At 37.4% G+C, this 21,402-nt stretch overlaps 1 protein-coding gene across 8 annotated transcripts in view; it reads right to left on the reverse strand.

Moving 5' to 3' along the window:
• The window catches only part of ANKS1B (ankyrin repeat and sterile alpha motif domain containing 1B), a 1,421,217-nt gene that overhangs the window by 342,765 nt on the left and 1,057,050 nt on the right, over window positions 1–21,402 (reverse strand). For all 8 annotated transcript variants that reach the window (XM_049884161.1, XM_049884160.1, XM_049884159.1 and 5 more), the window contains one exon: window positions 15,297–15,449. In XM_049884161.1, coding sequence (XP_049740118.1) covers window positions 15,297–15,449 — 153 coding nt within the window. The remainder of the gene's footprint in view (window positions 1–15,296; window positions 15,450–21,402) is intronic.

Here is a 21,402-nt window from a genome sequence, read left to right on the forward strand (position 1 = left end):
AATGACTCTCAATTTGACAAACACTTTAGAATTTAATTATCTAAAATAATTTAGTTTGATGGTCAATTAATTCAACATTTTTCAGCTTTTTATAGCTCTAGCAATTCCATTATTATACAATGTGTTTATCATTATAACAACTTATCATAAGTTATTATCCTTTAGTTATTGAATCTTTGTGGGGGTTCCTATCCCCCAAATTTCCATACATTTAAGTACCCTAGTGTAGTACCAGGAGGCCTGGTGGGAGAGTGGTTAAGCACTCAGCTGCCAACTGAAAGGTCAGTGGTCCGAAACCATCAGTTGCTCCACAGGAGAAAGATGTGGCAGTCTGCTTCTGTAAAGATTCACAGCCTTGGAAACCCTATGGGGCAGTTCTATGCTGTTCTATAAGGTCGCTATGAGTTAGAATTGACTCGACAGCAATGGGTTTTTGGTTCGATTATTGTAGTACCTCACACAGGTTTTTTTTTTTTTTTTGGTTTAGCACCACTGATCATCCTAGATTTTCTGAAATGGTTTTATTTTCACATATTCTGACTGGGGGCTTAGAAACAATAACTAGATCATTCATAATTCTAAAATTCCCCCTTCCTCTAATCAAAACTTCTCTTTTGAGTGGATCGACTGCATTAATGGCCCCAATTCATCCTTCTCTGAATCTATGCCATTTATTACATGAATTTGCAGCTCCTAGTGAGAGGTGGAGGTGAAATAACATGCTGTCTCTCCAAACTTGATTCTGAGTTTACCATGTAGCTTCCTTTGGCCAATGGTATGTTAGCAGATATGACCCAAGGAGAAGCTTGAAAAAGTGCTCACATAGTTTCATTTCTCTCTGTGTATTTGCCATAAGGACATGCCTGGGGCAGGATGCTAGAGGATCAGGCTCATGGAGTACAGCCAAGCTGCCCCAATCGTCTCAGCTAAGACCATCCCAGATCAGTTGATTCTCATGCCCTAGCAGACGAACATACCACCAGATGCCAGGAAGAAGATTTATCCATCCATGCCCAGACTAAATCACTAATCCACAGACTCATGAGCTAAACATGCTTATTGTTTCAAGCTACTTAGTTTGGGGACAGTTCTTTTTACACAGCATTGTTGTGGCAATGGATAACTGATAATTTTTCCCATTAATCTTAGGAGCTAGAAGTTGCTCCTCTTTTTGCCCTCCTTTAAGTGAAAATTGAGTGGTTTATATTTACACAATGCTTTATTGGGTTATTTTATTTATAACCCTGACAAGAGTATTATCTTGAAGATCAAAAAACCAAAAACCAAACCCAGTGCTGTCGAGTCGATTCCGACTCATAGCAACCCTATAGGACAGAGTAGAACTGCCCCATAGAGTTTCCAAGGAGCGCCTGGTGGATTCAAACTGCTGACCCTTTGGTTAGCAGCTGTAGCACTTAACCACTACGCTACCGGGGTTTCCATCTAGATGATAAAAAAAAAAAAATTTTTTTTTTTTTGATGATAGGTAAGATTATTACCTACATTTTAGAGGCAAGGAAATCGAAGTTTAGAGAAAGTTAAGTGACAAACCCAAGGTAGTAGGATTGTAAATGCAGAATTGGGATTCAAACTCCAGAAGACGGCTTTTAGAGTCTGCGATTTTAACCATTGCTGTTTGTCATTTACTTTGCTGGTTTCTCCATCTGTCTGTCTGCCCATCTCCTAATCAAGAAAAAACTCTGCGTTCCAATTTGAGATGTGAAGACCACTTTTATACTTAATTCGCCCTTAATACTTCTCCTCTTATAACTGTCTGTAATGTAGATGGCTGTCTCCCCCATTAGCGTGGAAGTTCCTTTGAGAGTAAAGACTGTAAAATATTTATTGTACTTTTCCCCACAGTTACATGCAATAGATTTAAGAAAAAAAAAAGATCTTAGTCAAGTTTTAGGAAATGTAATTTTCCCATAGAAGTAACTACAAAAGTAAGAAACAATCTATTAGAGAATATATATACATATTTAAAAGGGCACTGTTATCTCAAATTTATGGGTTGAATACACCGTAGAGAGTTTTTCCCATTGTGTTAAACAGTTTCCGTTATATGATGCTTGACTTTGTATTTGACTGATTGTGTACAAAAATAAAACTCCTCGTGTCTCATACTTCATTAGATTAATACTAGAAGCAGAGAATGATATATAACTAGTACTGAATGATTTCCGTTTTGCCCTTAGTTTCTGCATTTAAGAAGTTGTTTTACGCTATAGGAACTTGCCCTGTACTTTAGGTACGCTGCCACCAGGTGGCGGCAGGGTGCCAGGCATAAGGTCTGCAGCAAGGAATTTGCATGTTTTCTGAGATTTAAGGTAATAGCTCTTTGCCTGAGGTTAAAAAGAATTTGAGACCACAGATATTCAATTTAAAATAATACAGATCTTTGTTAAAATAGCTAAACTTAAACTTTAAACTAACCTTAAAAATCTTTAAAGCAGATATAAATCCTAAACTACCTCATATCTCCTCCCTACCTTGTAACTATTTCCATAACGGGCTTATGCTAACACTAATCTTATATACTTCCCTTAATAGTAATGTTAATCTTTATTATTTACTATGAATCTTTATGTATGATCAATCTCTTTCATGGCAGCTTGTATGTCGGACTTCAAAATTCTCAACAGCCAAAACTATAAAGTTTCTGAGAGATAATACAGGGACAAAACTATGTGACCTAATTTTTTTCAGTAATAGATTACCAAACACAACTGCAAATGCACGAGCAACAGAAGACAAGTTAGATACCTGGGACCTCCTAAAAATTAAATACTTCAATACTTAGGTTCATCAAAAAACTTTATCAAAAGAGTAAAAAGAGAATCTACACACTGGGAAAAAAACCTTTGGGAATGATATATCTGATAAGGGTCTAATCTCCAAAATATATAGAAAGCTTCAAAAACTTTGACAAAAAGACAAACAACACAATTAAAAAATGGGCATAGGACATGAACAAACACTTCACCAAAGAGGACACTCAATGGCCAAGAAACGCATGAAAAAAAAAAAGGATTAGAAAGATGCAAACGAGAAGTACAATAAGATACCATCTCACCCCTACAAAAATGGCACTGATCAAAAAACAGAAAACAACAAATGCTGATGAGGTTGTGGGGAGATTGGAACCCTATTCCACTGCTAGTGGGATTGTAAATTGGTTCAACCACTATGGAAAACAGTAAGGTGCTTATTCAAAAAGCTAGAAATAGAAGTATCCTACAATCCAGAAATCCTACTCCTAGGTATATGCCCTAGAAAACTAAACTGACATGAACAGATATAGAATTCAAAGTTAAGTGACCTGATTCTAAAATAAAGATGAAGAAAGAGAGGGTGCTTTGAAACAGACACACACTATAGTCTTACCCTTTACAAACAGTAGGCACAATTTTTACATAACTGAGGCTTAGCCATTTAAGGATCAAACTGAAACAGTTTTAGCCATTATTGAAAAGTATTTCTGAAACGTATTATATCTTTCCCTGTCTTCTTTTGATATATTGACCATAATTTACCCCCTTCTTCAGTCTTGGATTTATAGTTCTGAAAACTGACTCTAATATATATATATATATATATTTTAAATACCATTGTTATTAAAAAATATATATATATATATTTTTACTTTTTTTCTGGAAACCCTGGTGGCATAGTGGTTAAGAGTTTCGCTGCTAACCAAAAGGTCAGCAGTCCAAATCCATCAGGTGCTCCTTGGAAACTGTATGAGGCAGTTCTACTCTGTCCTATAGGGTTGCTATGAGTTGGAATAGAATTGACAGCAATGGGTTTGGTTTTTGGTTTTGTTATGGGGTTGCTGTGAGTTGGAATTGACTCAATGGAAGTTTTTTTTAATTTTAATTTTTAATATAGGGATCCACGCCACTTCTATGTCAGTTTGCCGTGCTGTGCTGGGTTGCCTGTTGTATGATGCTGGAAGCTATGTCACCAGAATTTCAAACACCAGCAGTGTCACCACTGGTGTACAGGCTTCAGCAGAGCTTCCAGACTGAGACAGACTGGGAAAAAGGACCTGGTGTTCTACTCCTCAAACACCTGGCTGTAAAACCTTATGGATAGCAGCAGAACATTGCCTGACGTAGTGCTGGAAGATGAGCCTCCCAGGGTGGAAGGCCCTCAAGATATGACTGGGGAAGAGCTGCCTCCCCAAAGTTGAGTTGACCTTAATGATGTGGATGGAGTAAAGCATTCGAAACCTTCATTTGCTGATATGGTATGACTCTAAATGAGAAGAAACAGCTGCAAACATCCATTAATAATCGAAACGTGGAATGTATGAAGTATGAATCAAGGAAAATTGGATGTCATCAAAAATGAAATGGAGCACATAAAGATTGATATTCTAGGCATAAGTGAGCTGAAATGGACTGGTATTGGCCATTTTGAATTGGACAATCATATGGTCTACTATGCTGGGAATGACAAGTTGAAGAGGAATGGTGTTGCATTCATTGTCAAAAAGAACATTTCAAGATCTATCCTGAAATACAACACTGTCAGTGATAGGATAATATCTATAAGCCTACAAGGAACACCAGCTAATACAATTATTATTCAAATTTATGCACCAACCACAAATGCCAAAGATGAAGATATGGAAGATTTTTACTAAATTCTGCAGTCTGAAAATGATCAAACATGCAATCAAGATATACTGATAATTACTAGTGACTGGAATGTGAAAATTGAAAACAAAGAAGGATTGATATTTGGAAAATATGGTCTTGGTGATAAAAATGATGCCAGAGATCACATGATAGAATGTTGCAAGACCAATGGCTTTTTCACTGCAAATTCCTTTTCTCAACAACATAAATGGCAACTATATAAGGGGACTTTGCCAGATGGAATACACAGGTATCAAATCAACTTATATCTGCGTAAAGAGATGTTGGAGAAGCACAAAATCATTAGTTAGAACAAGTTCAGGGGTCGACTGTGGAGCAGGCCATCAATTGCTCATATGCAAGTTCAAGTTGAAGCTGAAGCTGAAGAAAATTAAAATGAGTCCATGAGAGCCAAAGTATGACCTTGAGTATATCCCACCTGAATTTAGAGACCATCTCAACAATAGATTTGATGCATTGAACACTAATGTCTGAAGACCAGAGGAGTTGTGGGACAACATCAAGGACATCAAACTTGAAGAAAGCAAAAAGTGATTAAAAAGAGAAGAAAGAAAGAAAGAAAAGACAAAATGGATATCAGAAGATACTCTGAAACTTGCTGTTGAACACAGAGTAACTAAAGTGAATGGAAGAAATGATGAAGTAAAAGATCTGAACAGAAGCTCGAGAAGACAAAGTACAGTATTATAATGAAATGTGCAAAGACATGGAGTTAGAAAACCAAAAGGGAAGAACATGGTTAGCATTTCTCAAGCTGAAAGAGCTGAAGAAAAAATTCAGGTCTCGAGTTGCAATACTGAAGGATTCTACAGGGAAAATATTAAACGACACAGGAAGCATCAAAAGAAGATGAAAGGAATACACAGAATCACTGTACCAAAAAGAATTGGTCAATGTTCAACCATTTCAGGAGGTAGCATATAATGGAGAACCAGTGCTACTGAAGGAAGAAATCCAAGCTGTTTTGAAGGCATTGGCAAAAAACAAGGCTCCAGGAACTGACGGAATATCAATTGAAATGTTTCAACAAATTAGTGCAATACTGGAAGCGTTCACTCACCTATGCCAAGAAATTTGGAAGACATCTACCTGGCTAACCAACTGGAAGAGGTCCGTATTTGTGCTCATTACAAACGAAGTGATCCAATGGAATGTGGAAATTACAGAACAATATCATTAATATCTCATGTAAGTAAAAGTATGCTGAAGATAATTAAAAAACCGTTGCAGCAGCACATCAACAGGGAACTGCCAGAAATTCAAGCTGGATTCAGAAGAGTACGTGGTATGAGGGATATCATTGTTGATGTCAGACGGATTTTCGCTGAAAGCAGAGAATACAAGAAAGATGTTTTCTTGTGTTTTGTTGACTATGCAAAGGCATTGGACTGTGTGGATCATAACAAATTATGGATAGCGTTGCGAAGAATGAGAATTCCAAGACACTTAATTTTGCTGATGAGAAATCTGTACATAGACCAAGAGGCAGTTGTTTGGACAGAACAAGGGGGTACTGTGCGGTTTAAAATCAGGAAAGGTGTACGTCAGGGTTGTATCCTTTCACCATACTTATTCAATCTGTATGCTGAGCAAATAATCTGAATAGCTGGACTATATGAAGAAGAATGTGGCATCAGTTTTGGAGGTTGACTCATTAACAACCTGCTTTATGCAAATGACACAATCTTGCTTGCTGAAAGCAAAGACGGCTTGAAGTACTTACTGATGAAGATCAAAGATTGCAGCCTTCAATACCTCAAAATAAAGAAAACAAAAATCCTCCCCACTGGGCCAATAAGCAACATCATGAGAAACGGAGAAAAACGGAAGTTGTAAAGGATTTCATTTTTACTTGGATTCACAATCAATGCCCACGGAAGCAGCAGTCAAGAAAGGAAATCATGCATTACATTGGGCAAATCTGCTGCAAAAGACCTCTTTAAAGTGTTAAAATGCAAAGATGTCACTTTAAGGACTAAGGTGCTCCTCACCCAAGCCATGGTATTTTTAATTGCTTCATATGCATGTAAAAGGTGGACAATGAATAAGGAAGACCAAAGAAGAATTGATGCCTTTGAATTATGGTGTCGGCAAAGAATATTGAATATAGGATGGGCTGCCAAAAGAACAAATCTGTCTCAGAAGAAGTACAGCCAGAATGGTCCTTATAAGCAAAGATGGTGAGATTTGGTCCCATGTACTTTGGACATGTTATCAAAAGGGACTATTCCCTGGAGAAGGACATCATACTTGTTAAAGCAGAGGGTCATCAAAAAAGAGGAATAGCCTCAATGAGATGGATTGTTGCTGCAACAATGGGCTCAAACAAAATGACGACTGTGAGGACGACACAACATTTCATTGTGTTGTGCATGGGGTCACTGTGAGTTAGCACTGACTTGAGGGCATCTGTCAACAACAATATAGGGATACCCTCATACAGATATGTTTTTTTTTCCTTCTTCTCCCACCTAATACATTTGTAGTTGGAAATGGCTGTATAGCAGAATTGGCTGACTCAGCTCCTTTTCCTTCACCGGTTTCTTAAGTTTATCAGCTTCTGGCCCTTGTCTACTGCTTCTTATCATGTTATTCCCCTGATTAAAACCCTTCAGTGGCTCCCCACTGATTACCAACAGTGGTTTTCAAGCCAGGCTGCACATTAAAATCACCTGGGGGAGTTTTTAGGACCTCCTGATGTCCATGTCTCAGTGCCAGGGATTTTGATTCAATTTTAGGTATGGGACCCTAGCCTACAGGGATTAAAAATATGTTAGCATGGACTTATGCTTCCAGCCCATGTGGAATAACAGAGATTGGATTTACTCTCCTACCTGAAACAACTAAAAATCCGACAAAATATATGAAACAATGGTTTTAAAGACATTGAACCTTAAGCACTGAAGGACAGTGATCCTTGAAAAAAAAAACCTTGAGAGGTGGAAAAATAAAAGTAAACAAAAAACAAAAGCAAGTCCTACAATTGCCCTAATTTACTGTCTTCAAAGAATTTCCAGGCTGTGTTGCAGAGAGGGGGAACACAGAGGGAGCCTGGGAGACTCTGAGTTGAAAAGATGGAGCTTAGAGTCCAGGGAGACAAAGGTGGTTAGCATTAGATTCTGAGCAGAGTACTAGAGAGAAAAGAGTATTGATCAGCGCATGCATGTGAGAAAACTACAGGAGATTAGATTCAAAAACAAAAGAAAACAAAACAAGGAAAACTCCTGAAAAGATTAGAGGAAACAGAACTTGGATCTCAAACAGGACTGGGAATAGTTTCTGTCATTCAGACCAGAAAATCCAGAAATTCACAGTGCATTGGTAGACTACTCAGAAGGATCTTGCCTTAATAGTGGGGAATTGTTAACCACAGACTAAACAATGCTCTGGTGTAGTTAACAAATCTTAAAAGCCAGACTCGAAAGGATCAAAGTATTTCTAAGGAACTTCATTCTGGCCCAGAACAAAGCTCAAAAATATTTATAGGACAACAAAATTATACAGCATGGAACAAAGTAAAATTCACAATGTCTGGCATGCAATAAACATTACCAGACTTGCAAAGAACCAAGAAAACAGGACCCACAAAGAGGAGAAAAATTAATCTAACCAATCCAGAACTGTTACAGTGTTAGATTTAGCAGACAGAGACTTTAAAAGTTGTCATAACTGTATTCCACATGTTCAGCAAGCCAGAAGAAAGATTGAGGATGTTAGAGACATAAACCAAAAAATCCAGACCTGCTGCCCCCGAGTTCATTCTGACTCACAGCAACACTATAGGACAGAGTAGAACTGCTCCATAGGTTTTCCAAGACAAGGTTTTCAAACATAAGAAAACATCTTTCTTTGTGGGTCCTGTAATCTTTACAGAAGCAGATTGCCACTTCTTTCTCCCATGGAGTGGCTGGTGGGTTCGAACCACCAGCTTCTGGTTGGCAGTTGAGTGCTTAACCACTGCACCACCAGGGCTCCTAAATGGAGACGTAAAAAAAAAATATATATATAAAAAAAAAATATATATATATATAAATGACCTCCATCTAACTTTTGGAAATAAGAGCTACAATCTCTGAGTTAAAAAAATGCACTGGATGGGAACAACAGCAGGTTAGATATTATAGAAGGAAAGATTAGTGAACTTGAAGATGTAGCAACAGAAACTATACAAATGAGTCACAGAGAAAAAAGACTGAAGAAAATGAGCATGAGTGAGCTGTGAACCAATTTCAAATGGCTTATATACATGTAACTGGAGTATTCAAAGTACAGGAGCATGAAAGGGGAGACAGAGAAAAGAATTTGAAGAAATTCTGGTCAAACTTCTTCCAAATTTGATGAAAACTAACAGCTTCAGGTCTAAGAGGCTCAACCAACTTCACACACAAGAAAGATGAAGAAAATACATCAAAGCACATCACGATCAAATTGCTCAAAACACCTTCAGCGCAGCCAGAGAAAAAAAGACACATTGTGTACAGATAAACATCAATAATAAGAACGACAGCAGATCACTTGTGGGAATCAGTATAAAAGAGGAGACAGTGGATCAACATCTCTAAAGCACTGAAAGCAAAAATAAAACAAAAGAAACTGTCACCCTAGAAAATATGCAAAAATATCTTTCAAAAATGAAGGTGAAATAAAATCTTTTTCAGATGTACAAATCTGGGAGAATTCATTACCAGTAAACCTGCACCATTAAAAATTAAAAATGTCAAAGGAAGTCCTTCAGGTGGAAGGAACCTGACACTAGACGGAAATATGGATATAAACAAAAGAATGAAGAGCAGAGCTTACTTCCTGCTGTGAGACCCTTGCAGTTGCACAAAATCACAAGATTAGAAGGGCCACATGCTTGCTTTACTGCTCTGGTGTTGCCATCTTAACATTCTTAATAATTTTGAGCAAGAGGTCCCATATTTTCATTTTGCACTGTTGTTGTTAGGTGCCGTTGAGTTGATTCCAACTCATAGTGGTCCTCTGTAAAATAGAACAAAATGTTGCCTGGTTCTGAGCCATCCTCATGATCATTGCTATGTTTGAGCCCATTTGCTGTAGCCACTGTGTCAATCTACCTTGTTGAGGGTCTTCCTCTTTTTGATGACACTCTACCTTACCAAGCATGATGCTCTTCTCCACGGACTGGTCCCTCATGATAACGTGCCCAAAGTACATGAGACAAAGTCTCCCCATCCTTGCTTCCAAGGAGCATTCTGGCTGTACTTCTTCTAAGACAGATTTGTTTGCTCTTCTGGCAGTCCATGGTATATTTATTATTCTTTGCCAACATCATAATTCAAAGGCAGAAATTCTTCTCGGATCTTCCTTATTCATTGTCCAGCTTTTGCATGCATATGAGGGGACTGAAAATACCATGGTTTGGGTCAGGTACACCTTAGTCCTCAAAGATCTTGAAAGCTTGACTCCTTCCTCGTCATTAAGGTCTACTCTACTTTGAGGAGGCAGCTCTTCCCCAGTTGTATTTGGAGTGCCTTCTAACCTGAGGGACTCATCTTCTGGCACTGTGTCACTTTGCACAAGGCCCTCAAATTAGGCACCTGGTTCTGATGAAGAATATTTTGTAGCTGGTAGGGGTATGGGGGAGAAGTTGGAATGCTGTGCCTGGCTTAGGCCTAGGTCATACGTTCAGGCCTAGAAAGGCGAAGGGGTAGAGGTGGCTTCTTCAGAAGAAAATTTGGATCTTTTTTTTTTTAATCAGAAGAAGTGTGATTGAAATTTGGATGGTATAAAAACAACAGATGTCCACTAAAATAGCTTTTTTTAAAGGTAGAAATTTCTACCTTAAATGGCTGTAATCAGAGGATCTGGGTTCTCCATAAAGTTTGTTTCTTATTTCTCAAGACTGCCTCTTCAGGCTAAAATGCTGGTTTACTTTTTTTTTCCCCCCTAATCCCAACATCCACACTTTAATAATGAGTTTAAATCTGATACTAATAGGCTATAGTTCTACAACATTTAAAACAAATAAAGTCAAGTTATTGAAAATTTAACACAAAATTGGAAATTTCCTTTGAAAACTCTTACATCTCCAGGTGGTTAGATTATCACAAAATTTCCCTAGAAAGATCAAAATTGAATGAATAACATTGTTAAAAAAAAAAAAAAAACCTGACAGTTCTAAATGGAAGAGTGATATAAGTACACTTTCAGCAGCTACTAGGGAAGAAGAAAACGAACTTCTAATCAATTTACTCTTACAAAAATAAGTCCAAATGATTTTAATGGCAGGCATATGGGTATTGCTACCTTAGCTATTTTATTTGTTCCTATACAAAGATATTTTAAAAAACAAAAATCACTACAGTTAGGTTTTTAAAGCTATTCTTGTCCTTATGAGCAGAGGTATATGAATGTGCTGAAGCCTGAATTTTTTTTTGTTCATTCAATGGATACCTTTATCATTTTTAATAGTATAGTGTTTTATGAGTCTGGGCTAGGCAGAGGAAATACAAATGCAGATATTGGAATAGATCCATTATGTCTGTAAGGCATTATAAGTGTGATCTCATAAACAATGCTTGAATCCCTGCACAATTCCTTATCCAGGGCAATTTCGTTATAGCTTTCAGGCAACCACAACAACTACTATACATACAGGAATTAAAGTTACATTGTGCGGTTGTTTTTTTTTTTTTTTAAATGGCACTTTTTAAGTGTATTTGAGATTTCTATATTTATCAATTCTTTCCTGGTCTCCCTTTTGGTCCCTTTCCAAAATATGAGCAATAAAACATACATATATCTCACAATGAACCTATTAGGGCCAAAGAAAGTTTATTTTCCTGTTACTTAATTTTGACTTGATTTGCACAATGTCATAGGGTCATTGGCCAAGATGCTAATTTAGGTAAATTCTTCCTCAGTGTGGAGAGCTACACGAAGAGCCAACATTTCCAAAAGTGTGATCCAACCCTTCTTTGTTTTCCAAACAAATGTGGGAATAGCCTTTATCACATTGCCCATTAATTCTCATTATTGGAATTATTTCCTTGGATGGTAAGGCCAATTGGAAGAAATTCATCATATGTTCTTCATCAAGGTTCACAAATTAGTAGACTGGACAATGTCCAGATTTATTTGGTCTTACCACACCCACCTTAGTAGATAAAAAAAAAAGAAATTAACACTGCCTTTCATACTTTCAATGTTTTTTGTCTGAAAAATGAATGACGGGTTATTTGCATGGTTCCTTAATATTACTTTACATTTTATAATTATTCATACATATTTCATGGAGAAAAGAAGTAGTTCTTTTATCTAAAATTCTCCCCATGCAGGGCTCTTGAGGTTGTCAATATCAGTAGGAACTGTTCTGCGAACTTGGTAATATCACAGGCAAGGCCTGAATAACCTTTTAAGTTGAAAACAAAATTCATCTACTCATGCAATGTTAACTAGTCTTTAATAATCTTAAAACAAGTCTTTAGAGGGGAAAACAGAGCATTGGTAAAACATCAGCTTCTGAAATATGAAGCACAGACTGGGAATACAAGAAACAATTATTGGCATATATTTCATTCTCTCAGTCTAGATACACATGGGCCTATAGAACTGGCAATATAACATGTCATAAAATTTTCTCTATGTTCGACTTCCACCACCAACAATGCTGATATTAAGATATGGGATTCCCACCACTCTCCTCCACCACTACTCCTTGGAGAGCTTTCTAACTAAAATCCATACTGCTTTATTCAAATAATCTTGCTTTTGAAAGGCAATAAATAAAATACTCCACTGAGAAAAAGATGTTGGGGGACTTTTTTGAAAGATTACTATTTCAGATATATCTGTACTTTTCAAGTCTGTATCGTTTTCATTTACTCATAGGAGTAGTTTGAATAAACTTATTATGCTCACTGATAATGCATTAATATTTATCTAAAACAAGCATAGAACCATAGGAAACTGGGTGTTTAATCAATACTAGCTCACGATGCTGAAGTTATTTATAATCATATCAGCAGTCAGCCTCCTTATTCTTTATTCTATTCCCCTCCACCAGCAAACCTCTGTACCAAAGACAGCCTATACTTGGGCTTCTTGCTTTACTTTACGTAGAATGGTGGTTACTGGAGCCATTTGTTCTCCTTACAATTAGCCACTCATTACAATGATTCAGGACATGAACTTCCCTAGAAGCTTAGCTCTAAATCAAGGTGACTACATTCCCTGTAGACTAGGAAAAAAACAAAACAAATTACGGTATTTAATATAGGAGCACTGGACTCACATATATGAGATTGTCTCACATTTGGATACATTTCCACATTAGTTGGGATAAGTAAACGTCTTGACTTTGAGACCAGTTAAGCCTTCCTAAGCCCGTAGGCACACATTTTGCCTTTTTCTCATTTTGAATCCCAACGACCCCAAACCATCTACTGAACTACACTTGTAACAGCTCTAGTGAACAAAAAAAATTTTGTTTTCTGATTCTCAAATATAAAGCTACAGTTTTTGCTCATAATAAATATATCTACAGAGATAGACTTGCAAAGTCTCATCATCAAGAGTGTTAACTTGCCCATAAAGATGTCACAAGGGACTTTAAATTCAATCAGTTTGCTTTAAGGGAAAGATACTGGGTTGGTGGTAGACGCAGATGTTTCACTCCAGGCCAGAGGAATTTGGACTCAAGGTCTAAATCACAGTGACTGTACTTTCAAATTCTGAAACAATGCTTGTGACAGGCACTTCTTCTCCCTCAATTGAAGTCACATTGTATTATAGCAAATGTAGCTAAGGGGAAAACTCTTAAAGAGCCAGCATGGCCATCTTTCTCTCTCAAATCAAGGCTGGTTCACCCCTTGAGTAGTGGTGGATCAGTTCCTGAACCCTGGCAGTAAACCAGAGGGCCATTTAGCGTCACTATTCCTGCAGTCACCGCAGTTGTCCACAGGCCCAGCTGCAGTATTGAACAGGGATTTCAAGACTGCTGGTACCTATAGCCCTGGGGAAAGTGCAGCTCCAGCCCATACCTTAAATGCTATTCTGGCCTTTTGGATTTCGAGAGCGGTAGAGTCTCACATTATAAAGGATCCTTGCTTCAGTGAAAAAAAATTCTACTGGGATGTAATCTTTTCAATGGAGTATGACTGCTAGTGCCAGTTAGGTGAGTAACTCAGGTGCTACTTACTGCAAGTATTTATTCTTCGGTGGGGAGCAAGGTTATCCAGAAGATGTTACATAGAGATATTTGTCAAGCTCTACCATTAACTGAAATACAACTCTACTTGGAAGCACGTATGACCAATGGAAGCTACCTCTCTAGCAAATGGGTAAGAGTAGCCATGAGATGAGCGTCAAGTTCCTGGTGGAGAACTGAAATTTCAGTCAGATGCAACCAAAAAGCAATGCCGTTTCACTTAGTTCTACTGCCACATAAACTGTGAAAGCAATCAACCAGAGGTTTTAGTCAGACAGTGAGTTTCTTTTGAAATAATGATACCTTTTTTTTGTGAGGGAATAAGAATAGAAAACTGAGAAGAAATTAGAAGACGGAGTCAAGAATTTGTTTATTTCAAGTGTCCTTTTAAATCCACAATTTTAATATGTTGTTCTAGAAAAGATATTTTTTAAGACAGACTTTTTAAAGCAAAGAGTAATTAAAAAAAAATTAGTTACTAATAATAAGCATTATTTATAATAAGTAATGACATATAATATGTAGGGGCTAGATTTCTGGAGAGAAAGTAGCTTCAAGAGCAGAACAGAGCACCTTGAACCAGCAGAAATTTATTTGCTTTATATTTCAGTTTATGAATGCATTTTTTCAATATTAGAATATTAAACTTAAAATGAAAAAAAACTTCTCTAAAAGATTAAATGATTGTTACTGTCACTTTAAAAAAGAAATGGTCATAATGCCAAATAGAGTTTGAATGTATGATCATTTTACGGTATCTTTTCATCTTTGTTTCTCCGTTTATGCCATTAGAAACAAAACAGCAGTAAAAATGAATTGAGAAAGATATTGAAGTCATTTACGCAATTTAGTTGATCTCTTTGGGCTTGAATATACAGCAACACACGTTGGCCAGTTTTTATATGCAATCTATGCCAAGTGTACAGATAAAACTGAGATGACGTAAGGTTAGACACCAGCTTTGGAAAATTAAATTTTGATATTACAGCATCCTAATTAATAAGAACAAAAGCAATCTCTTCAAGCATGGGGTTAGTATCTGCATTTAAGTAATAGAGACAAGGAAACATTACGGAGATAGAAAACTGGAAATGATAACTTTAATGTTTAACAGTAAATATTAGCAAAGATCAGAATGGGAGCCTATTTGTTATCATGTCCGCATCCTAAACATAAACTGATAGTTTCCTAAAATGGAAAACCCAAACATGCTTGGAAGATTTTCTTAGATAATGCAAAACACCCCTGAGAGTCCTCTCTATCTCTTAGTTACTCATACTGAAACTTTAAAAGACAAATTAATAGAGCCAAGAGAGATGTATCTTCAAAGCACAAGGCATTATCTGTAAATCCTTATTGGATGCCAAACAAGTATAAACAAACAAACAAACAACTATAAGAGGTATTTCAATTAACAAGGGTTGAATGGCTAAGGTGCCATCAACAGACCAACTTACATTAATAAGTTCAACCTCCCAGATTTTTTTCAACAAGTCCATCGACGTGTAGCCATTAATTAGAAAGGCTTTGGTGTAGTCACCCAGTTCAATGGAATCCAGCCACTCAGCCACAGAGGTGGGATGGTAGCCATCATGCCCAATGGGTCTCATCTATAATCAAGAAAATCACATTAGGATTAATTTAAACTGTTTACTTTGTGTTCCAACGACAGAATGCATCTTGTCACTTGGGAATTTATCTGATATGAAGCAACACATCTTTCTGGATATGGGAATAAGGAAAAACAAAATACGTTATACACAATTCTAAGTCATTACTAATTTTCACGCTGAATTAGTTTTCAAAAATATACCCGGAAATTTCTAATTTAGCTGCTAAATCAACCCCATATTTAAGAGAACTCAATATGTCAAACTTCTGTCATAGACATTATTAGCACTCTGCTGGCTGGGATTTTAACTGATGTCAGTTAAATGGTATTAATTTAACGCTGAAGGCACAAGGAACTACAGTCCCCAAATGTAGGTATAACTCTCATATGCACAAAATCCAAACATGTGAAAATACTTCATGACTTGAACATTCAAAAGGAATCCATGCTTATGCAAGACCTGTGCTGTAGGCAGTGCAAACATGCAGGAGAAACAGACTGCTATGTTAAGCCAGTAAATAAGAGGTTTTTGGGGGTTTTAAGACCATGTGTTCTGCATAGACTCTACAGAATGTTAGACACGAATACAGAACATGCTGGCAGAAAGTCTCCTATTTTTTGTCAGCTATATACAGATTTTTTTTTTTTTTTTTACTTTAGGAGAACAAAGAAGTGTGACAGCAACATAATGTTTCTGAGTTTAAATTGGAGTGTGAAAGTAATTCAAGCAAGAGAAACTTCTGGATTTCAAATTCTGTATGGATTATTCTAGTCCTTTAGCTTTTATTTGAAGTTTTAGTTGGATTTACAGTGTTTGGTTTTTAAAGTGACTCACTTCTAAAACTTGTGCTGCTTTGCATGATACTGCTTAATATTTGACTTATTAAGGACAGCTGACACCTCATCAACCTGATGCCATCCTTCTGTGCAATTCATGATGGGAGCAGCAAAACTGGGCGAACTGCAACATAGATTTTCCTCTTACATCAGATTCAAGGAGATAAATATTAATGGAAATCCATACAATTCTGATTTGTAAGCAGAGAAAAGATTAGCTGGGCCATCAGGGATTCAGATTTTCATCTTAAACTTGTTAGGCTTTCTGTCACCCTGCAGTATTCTCATTTTTGAGATTCTCCTTACTCCTCCATTTTTAAGTTATTTTTTTCTCCTTTCCTCTTCCTCGTAGTTGCACTCCCCAGTCTAATTTCCATTTTGATGTTTAACTGTCCTCTATTGTAAAGTTACATAGCAATTTAGTATTTGCATTAGAATCTGAACTGTATTTATTGTCAGACTTTTGTAAATATTCTTGGTAACTGCAAGATTAGTCAGGGGGCTCAAAGGCACATACCTATAACGTGCCTTCTGGAAGATAAAGAAATTCTTTAGGGTAATCCCATATGGCTTTTCCACGTACTGGAAGTATTTGATAATTTCTGCCTACATATGCAAGCTTGTAAGGAAAACTCTTTCATCCTGGGTCCTTCTGCTGTATTTTCTACAGTGTATGTATATTTCTTCCTTCTTAGCCTCAGTTGATTAAACCAAAGACTGAAGACCCAGCCCAAATATGGCTCATCCATAGGCCCATCAAAAAGATGAGCCAAATACATAACATAACATGGATGAACCTTGAAAACATTACGCTGAGTGAAATAAGTCAGTCACAAAAGGACAAACACTATATAATCTCACTTATATGAAATATATTGAGACCAAAGTTTATTAGTTGTTACTGGGGACAGGAGCGGGCGAGGGGAAAATTGCTTAGGGAGCAGTGACTTTATGTTAATGGTGATGGAATAATTTGGAAAAAGATAGCGATAATGGTTGTACAACATGAAGAATGTAATCAATGTCTGAATTATACATGTAAAAATTGTTGAATTGGCAAACGTTTGGTTATGTATATTTTTATTACAATTAAAAAAAAATGCACAGTAATCTAAGTGCCAGACCACTTAGATTTCCCATTCAGGAACCCAGAATTGAGAAATTATGGAACTGAGGTACTTCGTACCTCGGGAAGAGCTAAAAAGAACCTTTGAGAGATGACATGAGGTAAATCCATTGACAATAAGTTGGGACAATTCAAAGCCATATTTAAGCAAAGGTTATAGAGCAGTAGAATTGATGAGTTAGTACAGTAAGCTGATTGGTGAAGAGAGGAGAAAAAGCAGAGATGGCATACGCAAGAGATGTTGTAGCCCCTGAAGGAAAGAGGCCTTGAAGATCCCTGATGATTTTTCAGTTTCCCTGATGTTTGAGTATACTAGAGTTCTTGGATGTCCATGAAATTCATATGTTATTACAATCAGTTCTTGAGCTTGAATGACTCTGTTCCTTGTAATCCCCAAAATGCTGATGACATGTTAATTACTGATCAGTAGGATGACAGCATGGTGTCCAAGAAAATACCAAGAGGGAGGTAAAATAATAATGTTTCTTTACTCAGTGGCTGTAATATGCTGTTTTTGCTTGATTACTATTAAAACCTGTAGTGGACATTTGCTGTTTTGTCTGTCTAGCATCCGTTACTTCTTCTGTTAATAGTACCCTAGTTTTTTCTTGGAGATAATCCTCTCCCATTCTCAGTCCATATGATTTGGAAAGTGTTCCCAGATCTAGAGGTGGACATTTGATCAAGATATATATAAATCAGTGTATATTTTTCTCTTCCATACAGTGATTTGTTAAGGGATCAACATGTAACCAAATTTGGTTCAATAAGAATCTAGCCTGGATTTTCTCAGGATTTGTAGGAAGAGACAATCTCTCCCCTGGACTTGGAACTATGAGGATGTAAACCTGGAGCTACTGAGGCTCCTTACATAGAAAGGGCTACCTGAGAGTGACACCAATGATAGCAAAAGGCCAAGAGATGGAAAGAGAGAGAGAAAATAGGTCATGATGGCACTGTCTCGTCTCCCTTATCCAGTAGTGCCTGAAACCAGATACTCCTGGACTTTCTAATAACATGAGCAACTAGATTTCTTTCCTTATGCTTTCCTTCCTTCCTTTCTTTCTTTTTTGCATAAGTCAAGATGACTTAGGTTTTTCACCACTATCAACTAAGGGTCTGACTACAGAAAAGCTATTGCCGTATTTTCCTGATTCTCCAAAATATGTCAAAGAATTGTTTTGAGTATATTATAAATGGAGAAGTGACCAGTAGCTCACAACTAGTACAGCTGGATTGTATTCATATTTATACCAGTTGACACAATTTAGCTACTTATTAAACATTTGTTCACACCACACTTAATTGTTTACTATATAGTAGGTAAAAATATAAATGACAACTCTGGGTTTGAAAAATGAAATTTTGTGGCATTCATATAAAACCAGGTGTTACATGTGCACAAAATTTGAACTAGGACCTAAGGCTGAGGCTCAAGAGATATTAACTACCTTCATATTAAATACAGAGTTACAAAAATCTTGGGGCTAGGTGCATTCTCCAAGAGTTATTATGAGGTAGTTGAACCAATAACAGAAGTTATTGATGGCCAGATATTATGGATTGAATTGTGTACCCCCAAAATATGTGTTGTAAATCCCTAAATCTGTGGTTATAACTCCATTTAGGAATGGGCTGTCTTTGTTATGTCAATGGACAGGATTAGTGTAGGGTGTGTCTTAAGTCAATCTCTTTTGAGATATAAAAGAGATTAAACAAGCAAGCGAGAGAAGCAGAGATGGAGAAAGAGATTTGCCAAGCTACATAAAGATTGCCTAGAAACAGAAGCTCAGAAGAGACAAGGACCTTTCTCCAGAGCCGAAAGAGAGACAGAAAGCCTTCCCCTACAGCAGGCGCCTTGAATTCGGACTTCTAGAGCCTCCTAAAATATGAGAAAATAAACTTCTGTTTGTTAAAGCCATCTACTTGTAGTATTTCTGTTATAGTAGCACTAGACAACTAAGCCAGGATTTGATACCAGGAGTGGGGTGAATTGCCTTAGCAAATACCTACAGTGTGGAAGTGGTTTTGGAATTGGGTAATAAGTAGAGGCTAGAAGAATTTTAGCTGTCTAATAGTAAAAGGGAAACCCTACTTGCATAGTGGTTAAGAGCTATGGCTGCTAACCAAAAGGTTGGCAGTTTGAATCTACCAGGTTCTCCTTGGAAACCATATGGGACAGTTCGACTCTGTCCTATAGGGTCACTATGAGTTGGAATCAACTAGATGGCAATGGCTTTTTTTTTTTTTTTTAATAGTAAAAGCCTAGATTGATTTGAAGAGACTGTTGGTAGAATTTTGAACATCAAAGGTAATGCTGGTAAGGGCTCAGGAGGAAGGTGAGGAGAGCTATAGAGAAAGCTTCTCTTGTCTTAGCAAATACATATGGTGTCAGCAACAGAATGTTGCTAGAAATGAAAGTTAAATGTGCTTCTAGTTAAATGTGCAGAACGTGATTGGACAATGGAAGAAGGATGATGCTTTTTATGTAGTGGCAAAGAACTTGTCTGAATTATATTCAAATATTTGGTGGAAGGTAGAACTTGCAAGTGATGAATTTGGATATTTTGCGGAGCAGATTTCTAAGCAAGATCTTAAAGGGGCCGTGTGGCTTCTCCTTGCCATTTACAGTAAAATGCAAGAGGAAAGAGATGGACTTAAAAATGAATTGTATAAGATGAAAACAAAACTTAAAGATTTGGGAATTTCTGTTGTACAAACTAAAGACACCTACTCTAAAACTCTCACCAGGGATTTGGTGACTAAATCTTTTGTTAAAGGGATTAAGCCTGTGACTGATGGATATAACCAGCCACCACAGCAGAAAACTCATCAGCTTAGACTGAAGTGGAAAGGGACAGGACAAAAGGAAAGAAAGCCCTTTGCCTCTTGGAATTCTACAGGTAGGATACAGGTCAAAGGAACTATATCTGTTGTCCTCCAAGAATCATTCCTGGAGAAGTCTGGAGATCAGCAGAACTGTTTGAAGGAACAGGTGAAACAGGGCTGTCTCAGTTTCAAAGGGTGGGGCCATTGTCTCCTAGGTTCCAAAGGGTGCAGCCATGGCCTCCTAGATTTCAAAGAGTCAGATCTTTACCAACTCAGTTCCAGAGTGTGAGACTGCTGATCAGGTGTGCCAAGAGGATGGGGCTGCCACCCAGAGTTAAGGGGGTGGGGCTTACATGCCCAAGGGGCAGAATAACAGGGCCTGCCAGGCCGAGGGAGTGGGGGTGCAACTCAGATGGACTAGAAGAATGGGGCCACCCAAAGCCAAAGGAGCAGAGTTGTCATCCCATCAGGTCTGGAAGGCAAAGCTGAAGCCCCAGGGCTGAGGGGCCTCATCCAGAATCCAGAAAGCATGGCCAATACCTATAGTCTGGAGGGTGGGGCCCTGGTACAGATGGACCCAAAGAACAGAGATTATTTTCAAGCCTTAAGAGCTAATGTAATTTGTTATGCTGGTTTTGGACTTGCTTGGTGCCTGTTATCCCTTCTTTCCCTCCGATTTCTTCCATTTGTAAAGGAAAGGTCTACCTTTTAGTGGAAAAGTCCACCACTGGACTTTGGAAGCAGATAAATTATATTCCAGATTTCACAGATTCACAGATAAAGAGGAATTTTGTCCCAGGTTGGAATATGCCTAAAATTTCACTCATATTTGATTTAGACGATTCAGAAGGTGAGGTTTTGGAGTTGAAGTTAATTTAAGACTTTTGGGATGATGTGATAGGGTGAATGTGTTTTGCATGTGGGAGGGACATGGATTTGGGGGGTCAAAGGGTAGAATATTATGGATTGAATTGTGCCCCCTAAAATATGTATTGTAAATCCCTATATCTGTGGTGATAATCCCATTGGGAATGGATTGTCTTTGTTATGTTAATGGAAAGGGTTAGTGTAGGGTGTGTCTGAAATCAATCTCTTTTGAGATATAAAAGAGATTAAACAAGCAAGTGAGTGAAGCAGAGGTAGAGGAAGAGATTTGCCA

This window comes from Elephas maximus, chromosome 4 (assembly GCF_024166365.1).
Source record: "Elephas maximus indicus isolate mEleMax1 chromosome 4, mEleMax1 primary haplotype, whole genome shotgun sequence".
In the NCBI taxonomy this organism is placed as follows: Eukaryota; Metazoa; Chordata; class Mammalia; order Proboscidea; family Elephantidae; genus Elephas; species Elephas maximus.